The sequence below is a fragment of the Balaenoptera physalus genome, assembly GCF_965194825.1.
Source record: "Balaenoptera physalus genome assembly, chromosome: 21".
Taxonomy (NCBI): Eukaryota; Metazoa; Chordata; class Mammalia; order Artiodactyla; family Balaenopteridae; genus Balaenoptera; species Balaenoptera physalus.
In genome coordinates this window covers 27,374,942-27,394,903 of record NC_138902.1, presented here as the reverse complement: position 1 = coordinate 27,394,903, position 19,962 = coordinate 27,374,942, and the positions used below count along the sequence as shown (strand labels likewise).

Below are 19,962 nucleotides of genomic sequence, written 5' to 3'. Positions count from 1 at the left end.
TGCTTTTAGTTTTCCCAGGGGCATCTCCCTGCTCTGTGGGATAACTCTTCTTCATGTTTCATAACTCCCCTTGACCTGTCACTGGGAGTCTGCCAGCCTTTCCCTCTCGATCTGAGCTGACAGCTGAAGGTAAATGGAGTAAGTCAGGAGGGAAACAGTGGCTCTGTCTCTCCCAGCCTAAATGCCACTGTCACTTTTTCAACCTTAAAGAATAAAAAGGTGAAAAATAAAAATAAAAGGGTGCCCTATATTTGCAATAATTTGTGTAATCTAAAATAGCTCCAAATGGCTTTTAACTTTTTTTGACTTTAAAAATTATATTTCTATGTTTTAATCAAAACCAGTAACACATTCAGTTAGATTTTATATTCATATATTTGTTTTCCATTAACAAGAATTTAAAAAATCTTGCAAGACATGTAAGATTTTTTTTTGTTTAAATAGAATAATGGAGACGCCTCTGGTGGTTCTTGACCCACGGCACTTTAAAATATTCATACAAAGTTGTCCAGCATTTTGTCATGGCTTTTAATTTTAACTTAAGAAAAAAACTCAATCCACACTTCAAGTTAAAAAGAGAATCAAACAGTACAGAAGGTTGTACAATTCCAAGTGAGCCTCTTTCTTACCCAGGCCCTGCACCCTTCCACAGAGGAAGCACCCTTCCACTCTCATGGGTGCTTGTTTATCCTTCCGGTAACTTTCTAGTCATATATAAGCCTATGCAGGTTTTTCTATATCCCTTTTTGTTTTACAGAAATGGAAGCTTACCATATATACTCTTCTATAGCTTACTTTTAAACATTAATATATCTTCGATTTTCAGGTTAACACACTTATCTACCACATTCTTTTCAGTAGTCTTACAACATCCCGTTGTTGGATGAGCCACGGTTTATTTAACCAGTCTTCCATTAGTGAACATTTTAGGTTGTTTGTACCATTTTTGTGAAGCAGATAGCTTTCCAAGGCAACTTAAGCAAAAGGCACAAGGCTTTTATTACCAGAGTTTGACTAACTAATCGTGATATTTGGGGTACACTTTATTTTTTAAATTTACATAAAAATATTTTGAAACATTCATTTGATTGCAGTTATAATTTTTAGAGCTAGAGTGTACTTAGAGGTGCTCCAGTTTACCTGATTTTACACCAGGAAGTCGGAGGCCCAGAGAAGTGAATTAACTTGCCCAGGGGCACACAGTCAGTGGCAGGGATGGAACTAAGACCTGGAACCGCTGTTAAGAATTTTTGTTTTTTTTTTAGATTTTTCCAGCTGTGAATTTTGCTGTAATTTTGTTAGATCTAGTGAATAGCAGTGATGGAAAAAAAGAGTTTTGTGTGTGGGAAGCATTTTAAAATTATGTGAAGAATATAATTCTACTTACCCCAGTAAGAATCTTTTGTGAGCTTATCCATATTACATAACTTGAGGGTCTGAGGAATCTTCCAATAAAATAGATATTGAAGTCATCGCATTTCTTCTTATCCGCATGGGCTGTGAGCAATAGCTTGTGTTTGTGTTCTTAATAAAAGAAGTGGTGTTGGTGGCTGCAGTGGCAGTGGAGTCGGCCTGGATACCGAGAGCCCGGGGTTGTAGCCTTGGTTCTGCTAGAAACCAAGTCATCGACCTTGATCGCATAACCAAACAAGGCTACAAAATAAAGGAATCAGATGAGATGATTTCCGAGGTCTCTTCAACCTCAAATTCTGTGAATTTTCTGGCTACAGATTTAAAAATCCTGGATGTGTTACTGAAAATTCTTCTTATCTAAACTAATTCTCTTCTTATTTCCCAAACTCAGTGAATACTCCTGATTTCTTTCTCTTCACAACACCACTGTTTGCCCCCTATTCTGTCCTCACACCTCAGTACCCTTTGAATCATTGTTCTTCCTCATTTATCCACAATTCATTGGTTGCAAGAATCTAAGACTCTATCCTTTGAAATCACTATTGTTTTTACCCTCTGCCTACTGTAGTTTAGGCTTTATTTTTAGATTGAAGAATTTGAAAATGCTCTTCTTAGAGGTAGAAAATGGTCAAATATTGACAGTTTCATATCACCCAATCTAATACTTTGGGACTTTTTGAAGGATTTTATATTTTTGGTCTTGGCCACCAACCAGTCTTTCCCTTGCTTCCAAACTGTCTTTCACATTGCAGGATTAAGTCATTCGTTTCATAAACAGATATGTATTAGACATGTACTGTGTGGCAGATGCAGTGCTAGATGCTGAAAATGTAGCCAGGACTGAGTCACACGTGGCCTCCTGCCTTCACACAGCCCACAATTTTTAAATTTTGGCCATACCACATGGCTGGTGGGGTCTTAGTTCCCCAACCAGGGATTGAACCTGGGCCACAGCAGTGATAGCGCCTAATCCTAACCCACGACCACCAGGGAACTCCCCTGCGCAGCCCACAGTTTACCAGGGAGACAAGCAGAGAACATGAGGCAGTCGTGGTAGGGCACGGACTAGGTACACAGGCAGCGCCCAGCAGGTGAGGCTGGCTTTATCCAGGTCCTCCAGAAGCACCATTTAAGCTGGGACCCCGGGATAGGAGGAAGTAGCCAAGAAACAAAAAGCGTTCCAGGCAGAGAAAACAGCATGCGAAAGCCTGGAGGTGAGGGAGAGTTTGGCTCCTTTAAGGAAACAAAAGAATTTTAATGTGTCCGAGCATAGAATGTGGAGAGAGAGGTGCCAGCAATAGGATGGTGGTTATATGGACCCAGACAGAACAGGCCCTTTGACCAGCCCTTGCACAGGACACTGTGCGCTGTAGTATATTGACAAAGGGTGTTGTCCCGTCCAGGATGTAATTTCCTCTGTAAATAGGGGCAAGGAAAGAGAGTGACTTTGTCAGGGTTTTGGGTAATGTAGCAGCATGTCAGGCATGAATGAAGATCTCAGCATCAGAAGAGTGCTACATCTTCTAAGAAGTCCAGAAGTGATCTCACTGACTTACCAAAGCTTTCAGTTCAGTCTAGTTCAGAATTCTGCCTCATATTTTGGAACCTATTCGTTTCAATTTTATGAGTCAGTGGAGGGAAAAGAATCTTCCACGTAGAACTATTCCTTGCCTCCAGGTTTATTGGAATTCAGGTTTTCTATGAAGCTGGAGATGAGATACTTGTATTAATTATTATGAAAACTGCCATTTTGAACCTCAGGGTTAATATTCTCATTGATTCAAGTGAAGGCAATTCACTGCACTAAGAGAATTCTTTTTGCTGGGCTAGTAAGATTAAAAGCAATTACTCTAGCAAAGGAGAGGGGTGTATGTACATATATTTTGAGGAAAGGCAGGAGAAGTATTATTAATAGAACAAAATATTTTCATTTACTTGAAGCTGCGCTAAAGAGAACCATTTTGCCTAGATATTTGGTAAGAGTGAGGCAGAATGCAAATACGTTTGTTTAATTAGAATGAAAATCACCAAGTTACTGCTTATGTTTGGTATTCATTTTTCAGACTGTCAAGTAGAACTGCTTTTAGCTGCAGTTTCAGACAGTTTAACTCAGGAGGAGCTTATTTGTCTCTCTTAGAAAGCAGCAGCTCTGACGTTCAGAGGCTCAGTAATGTCAGGATCAACACCTGTGCTATTTTCTTGGCCTTTTCCTCGTGACTGTTGCCTCATGATCTCACAATGCCTGCTGCAGGCAGGAAAAACAAGACCCAGGGAAGGGGTGGTGCTTACATCTCATTGGCTAAATCTCAGTCACATGGCTGTTTCTACCTTCAAGGGAAGCTGGGAAATTGAGTGTTTGACTTCTCCAATCGCTGTAGTACATGCAGGTATAAGAGGGATTAGAGCCCTATTATAGAGACTGCCACAGAGGAGGCAAAACGGTTATTTCTCAAAAGCTAATACTGGCAGCTTATAAATAAGGGAAGTATATCAGTTAACAAGTTGAATCTTGCAACAGACCTCATTGTTCTCTTTTATGATATGAATTTTTTTTTTTTTTTTTTTTTGTCTGTGTTCGGTCTTCGTTTCTGCGCGAGGGCTTTCTCTAGTTGTGGCAAGCGGGAACCACTCTTCATCGCGGTGCGCGGGCCTCTCACTATCGCGGCCTCTCTTGTTGCGGAGCACAGGCTCTAGAGTGCAGGCTCAGTAGTTGTGGCTCACGGGCCTAGTTGCTCCGCGGCATGTGGGATCTTCCCAGACCAGGGCTCGAACCCGTGTCCCCTGCATTGGCAGGCAGATTCTCAACCACCGCGCCACCAGGGAAGCCCGATATGAATGTTTTTTGGTAATGATTACCTATTTTGTAAATGTGTCAATTAAACACTTTAAAGTCATTTTGTGGTTTGGACATAGAGGTTAATATTTGATTTGGATCTCTTGAATTACTTTTTAGTTACAAAATAATGCTTATACTGAGAAAGAATGTTCTCAACCTTATGTGGTTTGTATATATTTTAAATGTGTTAACAAGAGATGAATATTAGCAGTGCATTTATGGTGGGGATCCTAGTCGTGCATTAATTAATGTGATGCTAAATAAACCTTAATTTCTCTTGTGTTTCTCACATTGCAAAATATAGAAGCCAGTGAAAGCATTTTAGAAAGCTTTCATAAAAAACTATATATATTAGAATTTTTTGGTGAAAAGTTTAAAAATATTCAGTCATTTGTAGAATGCAAAAGACATCAAAAGGACCAAATTCAAGAACAACAGCTGAGAGATGCGGCCTTCAACCACCCCTTTGTTATCTCACTGTGAATCCACATTCTTCTTTTTAGCTTCCTTGAAAGCAGTCTTGAAAGTTTCTCTGGCCTCTTGCCACACTGATAAACGTTTACTAAGAACTGGTGTCGTGAATGGCATTATGCTAAAAATGTTGATACTGAGCTCATGTAGCGATGGCAGTCTTACAGCTTCAGCTTTGCTATGACATTAAAATGTGCCCTTTCATAGTTATAGCAGTCTATTTAAGAGAACAGTTATGTGTTAAATGAATTTTCACTCATAATGGATAATATTTTTGATAAGTCTTTAAAAGTTAGATGTTGAAAGAGAAAGTTAGTGTATCTTAATCTCACAAGTTTCACATAGCTAGTCTTAGTGTGCTAAATTGTGTTTTAATGTAGTGTCTATTTTCACACAAACGTGGAAAATAAAGCATACATTGTAGCCTGGAGTTGGATTCAGGACGGGAAGTGTAGCAGTGTTTTTCATGAGGAGAAAATGGAGGCATAAGGCAAGTAAAACATATATAGTAAATGCTTATTTAATTAGAACCACTGAAATATTCGGGTTAACGGAGTTTTGGATAGTAGAGAATCACCCTATACATGAAATAATATAGGTTACGATTCTTTTTATTAGCTCTAAAGCATGTTTTAGAGCTAAAAATAGTATTTTATTAATAGTATATGCATATTACTGTTAGGTAAAAAGACAATAGGTGTGGTTTTAAATGTACGTAAAATTGAACATCACTTTTCTGTATTTGGCTTAGGTGATACTTTGGATTATTTTAGTACATGAGGGTCCTTTATAAAAAGCATCAATTATATAGCTCTGGGGAAAATTAAGACTAATAGAGCTGCCTTTGGGGTGAGAGACTAGGCTTTTTCCTATTGTTCCCTGTTGGCCTGAGTTTTAGGCATCTCTCACTCAAATTGCTTTTCCTTAACTGGTTAATGTTTTGAGAATGACATTCTCTTTTTATTTATTGTTTGTGTTATAGAAATTCCTAATGTTGAATGTTTTAATTGGCTATTCTAATTTTTGTTTCTACTGTCTATTAAAGATAGTCTATTGTCTTAAATTTGCAATAAGGACATTTTTGACCCGCTTTGGTGCATTTTGGGGACTCCCCCCTCCCCCAGGTCTTTTGTCTTCACATGCCTTGTTTCAGCCATGCTGCTTTGCTGGGGGCCCTGCTTGACAAAGAGCATGTGATTGCACATGGCTGCGATGGTTAGGGACACCACCTGTGGCTGTGGAGCACTGACCCACAGGGCCTGGCCTCGCTGGCACAATGGTGACATCCCCTGAGCTGGCTAGCCCATGGTGGAAAAGTCCAGAAAAAACAGCTTTTAAAATTCTAAAATGGTACATGTGCTCGAAGTAGATACTGCAAGAAGGGCCTTGTAGACTTTTTGTTTTTGTTTTGGAATTGGTTCCTAGTGGTGACAGAATGTTATTCTTGGTACTGTGTTCTTCCACGTGGTAAATTAAAAGGGACATCTTGGTGTATGTCATCATCACTGAAATCAAAAACACTGCTTGGCTTTGTGATGCCAGGCATCTTTTTAGGTACCTATTAAATTGGTTAATTCAAAATGATTGTTAAGGCAAAAACAAAAATATGAAAGTCCACATGAAGGCTAGCATTTAATATTTTAGGTAACTTGCTTAATAACAAAGGGGAAAAAGCCAGTTCCAGGGCTGCTGTCTTGTGAAACAGCACCTCAGTCACATCCGTGAACTTGGTGGGTGTGTGTGTATATATATATATATATATTTTTTTTTTTTTTTTTTAAATTTTTGGCTGCATTGGGTCTTCATTGCTGCGCCCAGGCTTTCTCTAGTTGTGGCGAGCAGGGCCTTCTCTTGTTGCGGAGCATGGGCTCTAGTCGTGCGGGCTTCAGTAGTTGTGGCTCACGGGCTCTAGAGTACAGGCTCAGTAGTTGTGGCACACGGGCTTAGTTGCTCCATGGCATGTGGGATCTTCCTGGACCAGGACTCGAACCCGTGTCCCCTGCATTGGCAGGCGGATTCTTAACCACTGCGCCACCAGGGAAGCCCCGGTGGGTATATATTTTATCCCTTTCCTTATGCTCTGAGAAAAGACCTATCCAATTTGTTCATATACAGTGTGAACAAGTATAACAAAAGCTACTTTTTCCTATTTTAAGTTGAAATAAAAATTCAGATCTTTTTTCTCTACTAAAATAATGAAAGTTTTGCTTGTTAGATGATTAAAATAAAAATATTTTCATTTGACATCTGCAGAATTTTTAATGATACAGGCATGAAATTGCATTACTTGCACATTTTTATAGTATGTTCTTTTAGTCCGGAAACAAATCCATAAACTGTTTTTTTTTTTTTTTTTGCTCTAATCCTTTTTTTTTTTTTAATTTATTTATTTATCTTTGGCTGTGTTAGGTCTTCACTGCTGCACGTGGGCTTTCTCTAGTTGTGGTGAGCGGGGGCTACTCTTTGTTGCAGTACGCGGGCTTCTCTTTGTGGTGGCTTCTCTTGTTGTGGAGCATGGGCTCTAGGCGCGAGGGCTTCAGTAGTTGTGGCGTGGGGACTCAGTAGTTGTGGCTCTTGGGCTCTAGAGTGCAGGCTCAGTAGTTGTGGCACACGGGCTTAGTTGTGGACCACAGCATGTGGCATCTTCCTGGACCAGGGCTCGAACCCATGTCCCCTGCATTGGCAGGCAGATTCTTAAGCATTGTGCCACCAGGGAAGTCCCACAAATCCGTAAACTTTTAGCACATTAAGGTGGACTTTTAGATTATTTAGAAAGCCAACAAATTGGCAGATGTGATACCTTCTTAAAAGTATTTCTGAATGTAATGAATTTCTATTAACTTTTCTTTACAGTTAGTAGTCCATTTTAAGAACATAAGTGATCTGCTTTATTCCCTGCCAGCCACATGGAAAATGTCTATGGTCAATTTTGGATTGTTTTGCAGGAAAAATTGTCTAAGCAATAGTTATCTGAAATAGGTATATTTAATATGAATATGCCTTCTATTCTGTAATCTGCTTTTGAAATTAAGAAAGTAAAACCACTTTATATATAATACAAATCATTGCAGCACTTCCAAAAATACAATACTGTAAAATTTTAATAGGTGTCCTAAAGTAGCCCTCCCCAGCCACCTCCAAAAGAATTAGCTTGGGTAATGTTAAAAGTCTAAACACTGTGCTTTGCTGAGCTTGAAATGTTCCATAGTCAGCAAATGCCATACTTACCCAGAAAAAGAAAAATATTATATGTGGCTCCTAATTATGACTATTAATTTTTCTAGAGCAAACACATAATGAAAGGAACCCTGAAAAGGTTTATATAAATTTAAGCTAATAATTGATAACACGAACATGTTCGTTTGTTTGTTTAAAATGATGGTTAGATGCCATGAAGTAGTTCTCAGTGCCTTAACTGTGTGCCTGTTGTCAGGCCTGAGGGCCTCTTCCATCCTTGTCAAGGGGAGTGCTTTCTCCTTTCATACAACACTGAATAATAATTCAAAAAAAGATCTTGGTAAGATTGTCTAGATTTCTGTGGGTGTGCAGTTCAATTGATCAAGCTGGGAAAGTGTGTTAATAGGCTTGTGTTAGGGGCTGCATTCAGGACAATGGGAAATAAAGAGCTGATTTGCTCCCCAGGAAAATGCCCCTGCAGACGATTCAGTTTGGAGAGCATGATGGAGCAGGTGAGGATAGAATAGAGTCTGTTTGGAGAATAAGGAGCAGAGTGTTAGAGAATGTCAGTACACTTCCCCGCGGGTCCCACGCCACACGCCGCCTCCCTCTGCCCTCTCTCTCATTCTCACGTGCTCATCTGCTTCTCTTCGTGCTATCTCCAAGCTGGAAACTGCGACTTATCCTTGATAAGTCTTGATCCAACTGGTCCAGAAGTCTTCCTGTTCTGCCTCATAAACATTCATCATCTCCTGCCTGTTCTCACTGCCCCGACCACCAGTTCCCCGCCCTGGGCCTCCCTCTTGACCACTCTGCTCACCAGTTCAGATCTTCTTTCACTGTGTCTCCAGACCCCTGCTTGGCACCATTCTGTATCTCCTACGAGAGAGAGAAAACCTTGTACAGCACACACGTCTTGCCCCTGTTTATGCTTCCAGCCACGTCATCTTACTTTAATTTCAGGAGAGCTTTGCTGTCAGCACTGAATACCAGGGCCTCCGGGGCCTCCCATACCTCTATGCTTTGGTGTTTTCTGGCCTTTTCTGTTTATCTGTCTGCCAGACATGCAAATGTCCATCCAAACTCTGTCTCTAGAACCCTTTCTTGACAGCCCCAGATCTAGGTGTTTCTCCACCTGTACTCTCACCACACTGTGTACATAATTCTGTTACCCAGTTATCAAATCATATGGCCATTGGTGATGGCCTGTTTCGGTCTCTGCTGCATAAAAGAAGTTCCTTGAGAACAAGAAGCAATGTGTTAGAAGCACATCCAACAGACGTTTACTGAGTGTACAGTGGTCATGTGGGTGATTGTTTCATAACTGGATACTCTCTCTTATCAGAGCACATATTTCCTGGTAGCTCATGTTTAAGGCTTTCTTGTCATGGAATATCCCATGGGCATCCCATAAATACCCATCAAATCCTGAGGAAACACTGACGGAAAGAACTTGTGTAAAGATAGGTGTCCCTCGGAAGGGCTTTAGATGCGTAGGTTCAGATTAAGGCAGAAAGACGGGAATCAGTTGTCTGTCCAGGCTGCTGGTAGAGCCCATTAGCTCATTACTTACATTTTATTAACCCACAAGCATTAGTTTTCAATGCAGTATGTAGTAGAAAGCATATAAGAGCCAATGACTGTCACCTTCACAGATAGGTGAATATGTGAGAGTCGAACAGGAAGAGGTTAATACCGTAGAAGCAAGGTGTCTTCATGCATCCTTGTAGAACACCACCTTCTTCTACGTGTCTCCACCGCCCCCAAGACACGAGTCTGGTCCACCTGCCCCACAGCAAAGCCACGTGGTAGATTTTGATAAATATTTGGCGAGTGAATGAATAATAAGTCAATCGGTACATAAAACACTAGGCAAACATTAGTTACTGAATGCTATGTGTAGTTTTGTGTCCTCAGCAGCTAATAGGTTAGTCCCTGTCTGAATTGTTAAGTCTCTCCCACAAAAATTGTGTTTAGCCTTGAGGTGGGGATCTGTATGCCTGAGTGACTTGAGCCTGAAACATGGGCTTATTCTTCTTTCCCCAACTATTTTCTTTAAGAAGATGATAAATAACTTCATTAGTCTAGTTTTAAATTTTATTAAATTGAGGTTTCTGAGTAGAAAGAACAAAGACAGTAAACAGTGCTATCCAGCTAGTTTTCAAGTGAGCAAATGTCTTGGATTCAGGACTTTTACTTTCCTGATGGAGGTTTCAGTTTCATTGGAATGAACCTCAGGAAGGTCAGACCAGACATGGCAGTGGTAATTATCTTGTCAACACGCATCCGAATCTATGTAGAAGTTAACATTTAATTTTAAGGTTTCTGAGTAAGTTGATTCTTTGAAATTAGACAGCCTGTTAATAGGTATAATAAACAAAATATTTTATAGTTTTAAATACAGCTGCATTATCAAAACAGTCACATGTTAATAAATGGAACACAAGGGCAAAGTTTGGTTCATATTAAGCTAATTTCCTACAAGTAATGAATTTTGTAGAATTTAAGGGAAACTTGCTTTTTTGGCATTATGAGGTACTCTGTTTATGAGCATTAGGGCTTTGAACGTCACTGGAGATTTTTGCATCATCTCTGTTCTTCCGCTGGGCCAGGAGTGAGGAGGAAGGGAAAGATGCTCAGACTGGGTCATCAGCTACCATGTGGTCATCAGCTACAATGTGGTCCAGTTTTGTCCTCAGGGAGCCCGGTATGTGGAGCGGAAGATTGAGGTCACAGTGTGCTTTTCCAGCTCTAGGTAGAGTGCAGGCTGTTTGCTTATTTGCCCTTAGGTTGAAATTTGAAGACATCTAAATCTATTTTAAGAATTCACATTCAACAGAAGCTGCGTTATTTAGATTTCTGTCCAGATTCCCCATGGAAGAAACATGGATTGACTTATGTTTGCTTGATGGTTAAGTGTTAAAGATTGAAGCTCACAATTCATTTTAACCATCTTTAAAAAATGTTACGTTCTAATTTTGAATAGGTAATGTATTTACCCTGTGGTTAAAAAAAATTTAAAAATGCATTAGAACACCTTATGTCTATCTGGTTCTTATTTCCTTCTCTGAAAAGGTAAACATTGTTAGTACTTTCATATGTATTATACGATAGTTTTGTTATGAATTTATAAGCAAAAAAAATGTTTATATTCCCATCATCTTGACACAATGGGGCACATCATCTACATTGTTCTTCACTATGTTTTTTATTTACCACAGAGAGCTTCCTAGTTCTGTTACAGCTGTGACATTTCACTATATAAATGTACCATACATTTATTTAACCAGACCTCTACTAATGGACATTTAGGTTGTTTTTTGATCTTTTCTTTGCAAACAACTTTGCAATGAAACCCCTTCTATAGGTGTTAATTTACTCCTGTGTAGGATTCATGATAGAATAAATTCTTGCTTACCAGCTGTGAGTCCAACAGTTTGTGTGAGGGTGTGTTAGAGAAGGCTTATCACCAAATTTTATGTTCTTAAACATCAATTTGGGTATATGACACTATGCAGACAGACAGACATCAGAATTGTTTTAAATGTTTGAATGAGATTCTCCGTGGGTAGCATTGAAAACTGCATCGTGATGTACATGATGATTTCAGATGATTTCTATTACTTGCTGAGGCAGAGCGGTGTTTGAGTTCTAGGTGTGTTTGGGGTTTCCATGGCTGGACACTTAGGAACTGATGTTGATGTGTGAGATTCCAGTTCTCCAGCTATTAAGAAAGCCTGAGAGAAAAAGAAGGTGGTACCGTCTTGAGTCTTCTGGACAGCTTGACTCTTCCTGAAGCAATAGCTTTTTCTCCCCTACTTCTCTAGTTAGATGGAGTTCACACCCTAACACTTAACTGCAAATGATGGTGAAACTAACCGGTCAAAGCACAAATGAGAAAGCAGCTAAGAACCAGGAGACATGCATGATTGGAATGCAATCAGACTTGGACAGTTGATGTTTTCCAGGGTGTACCTTAGCAAAAAACTGCTTAAGTTCATTCTCGAGTGACCTTAGCAGCGTTCCTAATATAGTATTAGGTCCTAGAGAATTTTCTAAACTTTCAAAAAGTAGATATGCCTTGACACAGTTAACAGTTACAAAATGTGGAGAATAGGACTTTTATAAGCACAAATGCCATTTTGTTACCAAAAGCTAAAGCAACCAAAATGTAATAAAGGAAATGTATAGATACTAACTCACTTGTGGATCTAAGCCATCTGAATTCTCAGCAGCAAACTGGGGAGTAGCTTACACTGTTACACTGACAGATTTGAAAAAAACTAAGTGTTGGTTGGGCCTGGGGGACAAGGCATGAAGTGGGGGAAGGGGGTCAAAAGGTACGAACTTCTAGTTATAAAATAAATAAGTCATGGGGATGTAATGTACAGCATGGTGACTAAAGTTGATAATTCTGTATTGCATATTTCAAAGTAGCTAAGAGAGTATATCTTGTTCTCATCACAAGAATAAAATTTTGTAACTATGTATGGTGACAGATGTTAACTAGACTTATTGCGCTCATTTCGCAGTATATACAAATAGTGAATTGTGTTGCACACCTGAAACTAATATAATGTTATATGTCAGTTATACCTCAATAAAAACATGTCAAATTACATTTCAGATGGTAAAAAAAAAAAAGTTTGTCTCGGGAATTTGAAGCCACAATTGCATAAGGAGAGCCTTTAACTAAATTTACTGAAGTAAAATAAAAACCATCATAATGGTTTCAGAGGACTAATTCAACGCTTACTTTTTACAATTTTTTATACACTTTTTCAAAAAGTATTGACAGATTCTTAACATTATGTAAGTATATTATTTTAAAATCGACTTTATGTCCATGGAGAAACACTAGAGTTAATCTCTTTAAACCAAGAAAAGATAGAGAGACTTATCTTTAAAATAACGTTAGAGGTGGAATTAACCATTCAGTAAGAAAAACAGATAAAGGAAGGTATATTATATACATATAATCAAGGAGTTTAGCCAAACAATATTACTAAGCAAATAATTTCCGTAGACTTGTAAATTCAAAAAGGCTTGATAATCCAGTGAAAAAATTTTAGTTTATAAAGGAACCAAACATAAATACTTAGCTGCTGCCCGACTTTGGCATAAGAGATAATTTTAAGGAAAAAAAATTTTGGTGTTACAAAAAGAGTACCTATATTCTGAATGTGAGTGTAAAAAACAATGCTTAATAAGTTAATTTACATTTAATTTAATATATTTCCTTAGAAATAACTTATTAGAACATGACTAGTTAATACTAAAATTCATCTGAGAGACTAAGTAGGCAAGAAACTTAAAGAATGTTTTCTCTAAAAATGTTAATATAGAAGATTCATTTCTCAGATTTTGTAAATTATAACATAACAGTTTAAAAACTGATACTGTGGTAAATAATAAAATTGATTAACATAGAAATTCTAGGAAGAGAATGGAACATTGTTAAGGATTCAAGAAATGGTAACTTCAGAGCAATGAATAATAAATGAATACATATTTCAATAAGTATTGGTAGGACATATAGCAGTGATATCGGTCAGGAAAGTGAACCTGTATCTACTACATATGTTGCAGGAAATTCTAGATGGTCAAAGAGTTAAAAGTTGTTTTTTGCTCTTCTGTTTGTATAAAATCATATAAAACACTATATAAAAGGTAGGTATTTATCTGTAACTGTTGTTAAGCGTTTATCCGTAAAAATTTATCAGTAAATATCCAATAATATTCATTACTGAAATGAATAGTTAGCAGATAATGGGCTTGGATGAATTAAAGTAACATTTTGTTAAGATTATTGCATAAATGTTTATTTTTAATTATGTAATATATTACATCCCCACCCCATCTCCACTTTCCAGAATGGGTGGGAACAGAAGCCTAGGTTCTGACTTGGAGTCTGTCCTATAGAAGCTGTCTATTCCCCGGGCGAGGCCCTTCACATCCTTGAACTTCACCTTCCTTACGGAGGGTTACTGGGAGGACCACAGAGAGGGAAAGTGAGAAAACACTATAAACAGTAAAACAGTATATAATAAAACAGTATAATTATTATATGTTATATGACAAATATAATTTCTGGGAACATTTTATTTGTTATTTATTTGTTTGTTTATTTATTTTTATTTTTTGGCCGCGCTGTGTGGCATGTGGGATCTTAATTCCCTGATCAGAGATCGAACCCGCACCCTCTGCAGTGGAAGCGCAGAGTCTTTTTTTTTAATAATTTATTTTATTTATTTATTTATTTATTTATTTTTGGCTGTGTTGGGTCTTCGTTGCTGTGCGCAGGCTTTCTCTAGTTGCGGTGAGCGGGGGCTACTCTTCGTTACAGTACACGGGCTTCTCATTGCGGTGGCTTCTCTTGTTACGGAGCACAGGCTCTAGGCGCACGGGCTTCAGTAGTTGCGGCTCATGGGCTCAGTAGTTGTGGCACACGGGCTCTAGAGCACAGGCTCAGTAGTTGTGGCGCACGGACTTAGTTGCTCCGTGGCATGTGGGATCTTCCCAGACCAGGGCTCGAACCCATGTCCCCTGCATTGGCAGGCGGATTCTTAACCACTGTGCCACCAGGGAAGCCCAAAGCGCAGAGTCTTGACCACTGGACTGCCAGTGAAGTCCTTGGGAACATTTTAAATTTTAGAAAATGACATAGAGGAATACTAATCTCAGATATTTGGATAAATTGTAAAATATTTAGATTATTTTTCATCAATATGTGACTCTATAAAGTTCTCCTTTCAGGACTTTAATGTTATGACTGTGAAATTGGTTACTGTCTCTGTCTGCTTTGGAAGTGGCAATTATTGCTAAGCAGTGAATAATGATTACTAACAAAGACTAATGCATACTTTCCCTTCTCTTTAAGTATTTTTGAAACACAATAAATATTTTAGTCATTTTAGAACTGAGAATTATCAAATATTAATACAAATATTGAGTTGTTTAACCATGGAAAGCTACCATAGAAAATGAGAGCCCTTTTCCTGTTTTTTTTGTTTGTTTTTGTTTGTTTGTTTTTTTAACTTAAAGAATATATTGAGTGTATTTTGCCATTGCTTCTTGGAGCATGAATACTGAGGTTTCATTCTCCTTCAAGAAATTGCTGTTTTCTTCCCTCTAAAAAATTAGAGAAAATAATTACTGTTTATAAAATTGTCTTAAGTTTGTTTGTCACCATAGAATGTGGATGCCATAGGGAATGACTTTGAGAATAAGGAAACATTTATTTTTTTAGTTTCTTGTCTTTTTTTCCCCTAGATTTAGATTTGTCTTGGTTATTCAGCCTACTTATTTTAGGAAGCTAAGCAGCTTGTTTCCTGTTTTTCCAATTCTGTTTGACATTTAAAGTGACTGAGACATTTGGAATGGTTCCAAAATGGAACAGTTTTTTTCATGTAAAATAGAGTAGAGTAATTCCCAGGGCACCATGACAGAAAGTGAGAAATCACTTAGCATGGCATCTTAAATGGATTTGGAGTATTAGTGTGTGCTTTAAAATAAAAAATTTTTAAGCCATATTACCGCTTGAAGGGGGAAAAGAAACAACAAAGCTTGTATTTGATAGAAAATGGCAGAGTGTAGTCAAGAGTATAATACTCTTACTGAATCACTTTGCTGTACACCTGAAACTGACACAACATTGTAAATCAACTCTAGTCTAATATAAAATAAAAATTTTTTAAAAAGAGTATAATACTCTTAGCAATGAATTTAAAGATCAGGGGTTAAATAGGAGTAGATTTTCAGTGTATATGTGGTGATTTATCAGGAATTAGGAAGTGATTCATTTAGAGTGTAAATCTTTGTAAGGACCAGGCCATCAGCAGGGAGAGGACAGGAAGTTGGTACGAAACGTATAAGAAGAGGGAAAGGCATTTAAAGTCCAGTCGTTCGTGTGTTTTTTTTCAGCCCGTGTGATCAGAACGGACAGTCAGGGTTCTTGTCACAGACAGATTTCTGTACCAATTTACCTGAAAAATTAGAAACTATGTAATCAACGTTATTTTGCACGCAATTTTCATGTTTCTGGATTGGTAAATCTGTTTGTTTCATGCCCCCTAGTTCTCTGCCCCATATATAACTTATGTCAGAATTAAAGCCGTCGTCTGTGTTTCTGAGTTCCAGAAATCTTGATATTTGATTAATCCCTGTTCTCATCCATATGCTTTCCTTATGTAAACATAACTTAAGTGCATTTCTGTGGCTTCTCTAGTTGTTTGTGAAGCCAGATGGTGGTAGTTATAAAAAAAAGTCACATATTTTCCTACCTATATTCATTCCTTTTGCAGTTGAAAAGGGCAGACAGAAGAGTCCCAGAAGTTTATGTATCCAGACCCAGACATCTCCAGATGTGCTCTCCTCAGAAAAAACACTTGAGTTGGCTCAGTATAAAACAAAATGTGAAAACCAAAGTGGATTTATCCTTCAGCTCAAGCAGCTTCTTTCCCGTGGTAATACCAAGTTTGAAGCATTAACAGTTGTGATTCAGCACCTACTGTCTGAGGTAAGGATGTGTACCCTCTAAACAGCCTTCTCACTAAGGTAGGGGCAGGCGGGGGGATGGGCAATGCTCGTGCTCCTGTCTTGTGAATATCTTTAAGTTAATGATTGGTAAGATCACATCTAATTCACCCAGTTATGCTTTTGTCAACTCACTTGATACCTGAGTCACTCTCTAGAAATCTGGGATTGAAACGTTTCTTAGTACTTCTTTTTCTCCTCTGGGGTCTGTTAGACCAACGACAGTGAAAACGTAGTTGCCTGTTAAACTTCTATATACCTCTAGACTATATTAGCATTGCCAATTAAACAAAATTAATCAGTCGATCTAAGAAAGAAATGCAAAATTTTATTTGAGCCAAATTGAGGATTTTAACCTGGGAACAGCATCTCAGAAAGCTCTGAGAATTGCTCCACCCCTTAGAAGTCAAGGCACAGTTATGTATAAGTTTTTTGGGACGGGGGCGACACATTATTAACAGTTTACACAATCCAGATCTGCAAGTACAAAGTGGTTGGTCATGTGACCCCTTACAAGATCTAGAGGGAATGTTATCTTTAAGGAGTTGGCTTGGTGCTAGGAGAATGTTGTTCTTTATGGTTGAGTAGGTATTTCTCCTGATGGGGGAGGTCTGGTCAATGTATACTGCAGATACACAATGCACAGTAGAAGGGAGAGAGGAGGCCAAAGGGCAGAGAAAATATTTTTATGTTTAAATTTTTCTTGCCATAAAATATGAATTTTATTTCACAGCATTAACTTTTTTTCACTTAATTTTTTTATCTATGTGTAGTTTTCCATATCACACTGAACTTAATGCTTTGAAAAATGAGGTTGATTATATTTATGGGTCAAAGAACACTTTTGAGATAACTCCCAGGAGTGGTCTAGGGAGTCTTCAGAATTTCCATCCATTCCTAAAATAGTTTGTGGTACAACAAACATGAAACAGATTTTCTTTGCTTACTTATTACTCTTCCCTGATATTCTACAAGGACGTTAATTCAGGAATTAGTTAAAATTCATTGAGAAAACCAAGTTTCTATGAACGTATGCTACTGGCATAGCAACAAAAAGTATAATTATTTAAGGGGAAATACTGGGTTGAGAATGTAGCTTGAGCTCTCTAGATATTTTTAAATCACTGTTTTAAAGATGAGGATACCTGACATCTCAAGAAGAATACTGTTCAATCTGCTTGTTCTGTAGTTCAGTTCAATCCAACAAACCTATACTCATTTCTTACAGAGGCTGCTCTAATATGGTTGCCCGTCTGGGGCAAAGGGAGATGCAGGTGAATGAGACTTGGTCTGTGCCTTCGACGAGCTGCTAAGCTAGTAGACAGTTTAAATCAGTATTTGGTGACCATTTTACAGCTTTGTTCGAATGAACTTTTTTGAGGGGGAGATGCAGACATTTACCTAGTTTTTAAATTACAGTAGCATACAGTATTTTTGTTTTTCTTTATTATATAAGAAAGGAATTTTGAGAGTTGGTTTATGTAACCAAGTAAGCTAAATTGGAAACTACATAACGTCAAATGTAGGGAACAATTAGTTTGTCTATTTAGTGATAAACCAATTATTTATTTTACTATATCTAGCCTAACAACCCCATGTTCAACTCTTTTCTCTCCTTTATCTCCCACATGAAAACAATCAAGTCTGGTGAGTTCTCATCCCACAGTGTTTCTCCCCTTCCTTCATCTCCTCTTTTCCGTCTCTACTGATGCCAAACTTGTTCAAGCCCTGGATAACTGCCTCCTGGATTATGTTAATAACTTCTTAACCAGTCTTGAGGCTTGCACTCTCTCCTCTGTAATCCATCCCAATCACTGCATCCCAAAGCATTCCACTGTACTGATTACCTTCAGTGGTTGTCCATTGTCTACAGCCAATTTGCCCAGTATGGTAGCCACTAGCCTTCTGAAGCTATTGAGCATTTGAAGTGTAGCTAGGCTGAACTGAGATATGCGGTAAGTGTAGAATACACACAGATTTCGAAGACGGTATGAAAAGAGAATGTGAAATATCTCATTAATAACTTTTCTATTGACTGTATGTTGAAATGATGATTTGGACATACTGGGTTAAATAAAATATATTGTCAAATTAATTTAATCTTTAAAAAATGTGGCTACTTGGAAATTAAAATTACATACATGGCTCACATTATATTTCTCTTGGATGACTCTGGTGTGTAACTTGGAATATAAGACTCTGTAATCTGGCACCCACTGCCCCTTTTAACCTTCCCCTCACTGCCGGTATGCTCCAGCTGTATAATCAGGAAGGTAAAGGAGAAGCAAGAGGGGTTTAACATTTGTTGAATATTTACTAAGTACCAGACGTTCTTACTTAATAAAATCCTCTCCAAAACGCAAGTTGGAGTTCACAAATAAGAAAATTGAGGCATAGAGCTGTTAAGTACTTGACTATCATCAGATAGCTGATAAGAGGAGGACCAGGATTTGAACCCAGGTCTAGGACACTATGAACTCAGAATCCCCTATAAACTTCCTGTACTTTTTCATCTTTTGCTCAAATACCATTATTGGGCTACCACCCTTCTCCCTAATACCTACGTGTTCAGATCTTTCTTATATTAGCATCACATTACTACCTGGATTTAATTTACTTGGATTCATTATACAAACCACCAAAGTTAAAAATGCAAATTAAATAGATGAGGCCGTCCTGCCTTCCATGCCTGTCAGTGAGCAAAGGCCCAGGAGTGGATGTGAGGTGGACAATAGGAGTCTTGCTTCAGCTGTATTCTCAGTCCCTCGGTACCCCGTGTGGCATGACCCTTCCGCGCTCCATGTGGTCCTAGTGTTTAAAGATACTTTCCTTCCATACGACTTGGCCACTAAACATTTTATCAAATGATCAATTGGAGAAAGATTAGGTCCAACACTAGAGAAAATATTTCACTGGGTCGGGCACACTGAGAGATGCTTCAGTCCACTGGCAGGGCAGACTCTTAATGAGTTTCATGGATTCTTGTATCGCATGTGAGTTTCATCTTACACCCAATTTAGATCAGCTCAAAAACGCCCTCTTTTACGAAAACTTTCCTGGTCCTTCTAGCTCTCTGTTTTATCTACTCTCTGGATTCTAGGAGCACCTATATTTCTCTGTCACTCTCTACCTGATAGGTAACCATTTCAAAGTTGTTTTTACTTTTTAAGACAGTCAGCTCACTGAGAGCTGGATCTGTTTCTGGTGCTTTCTAAGGAAACCACCCCAGCTGCTATGGCAGTGCCTTGTACATAATAGACACGCAGTGTGTATCTGAATGAACAAATGGATCAATAAAGAGGACGGAATCCCAGATGTAAGATGAACATATAAAGTCTTTATGTAAATGTTCTTTGCTCTTTTCTAGCTCTTTATAATCAATCAGCAAATATTTACTGATTGCCTAATGTGTACAGGGCACACTGTTAAAAAAACAGTTGGAAAGGAAAGATATACCCAAGGGAAAAGTTAAGCAATTTTTTCAAAATTTTTACTTAACCCTTTGGTTCTCTCATACCCATTATAGAAGT

At 38.2% G+C, this 19,962-nt stretch overlaps 1 protein-coding gene across 1 annotated transcript in view; it reads left to right on the top strand.

Annotated features, from left to right (window-relative positions):
* The window catches only part of MTUS1 (microtubule associated scaffold protein 1), a 151,566-nt gene that overhangs the window by 99,223 nt on the left and 32,381 nt on the right, over positions 1-19,962 (top strand). The window contains 1 exon segment of the mRNA XM_082444492.1: positions 16,201-16,415. Coding sequence (XP_082300618.1) covers positions 16,201-16,415 — 215 coding nt within the window.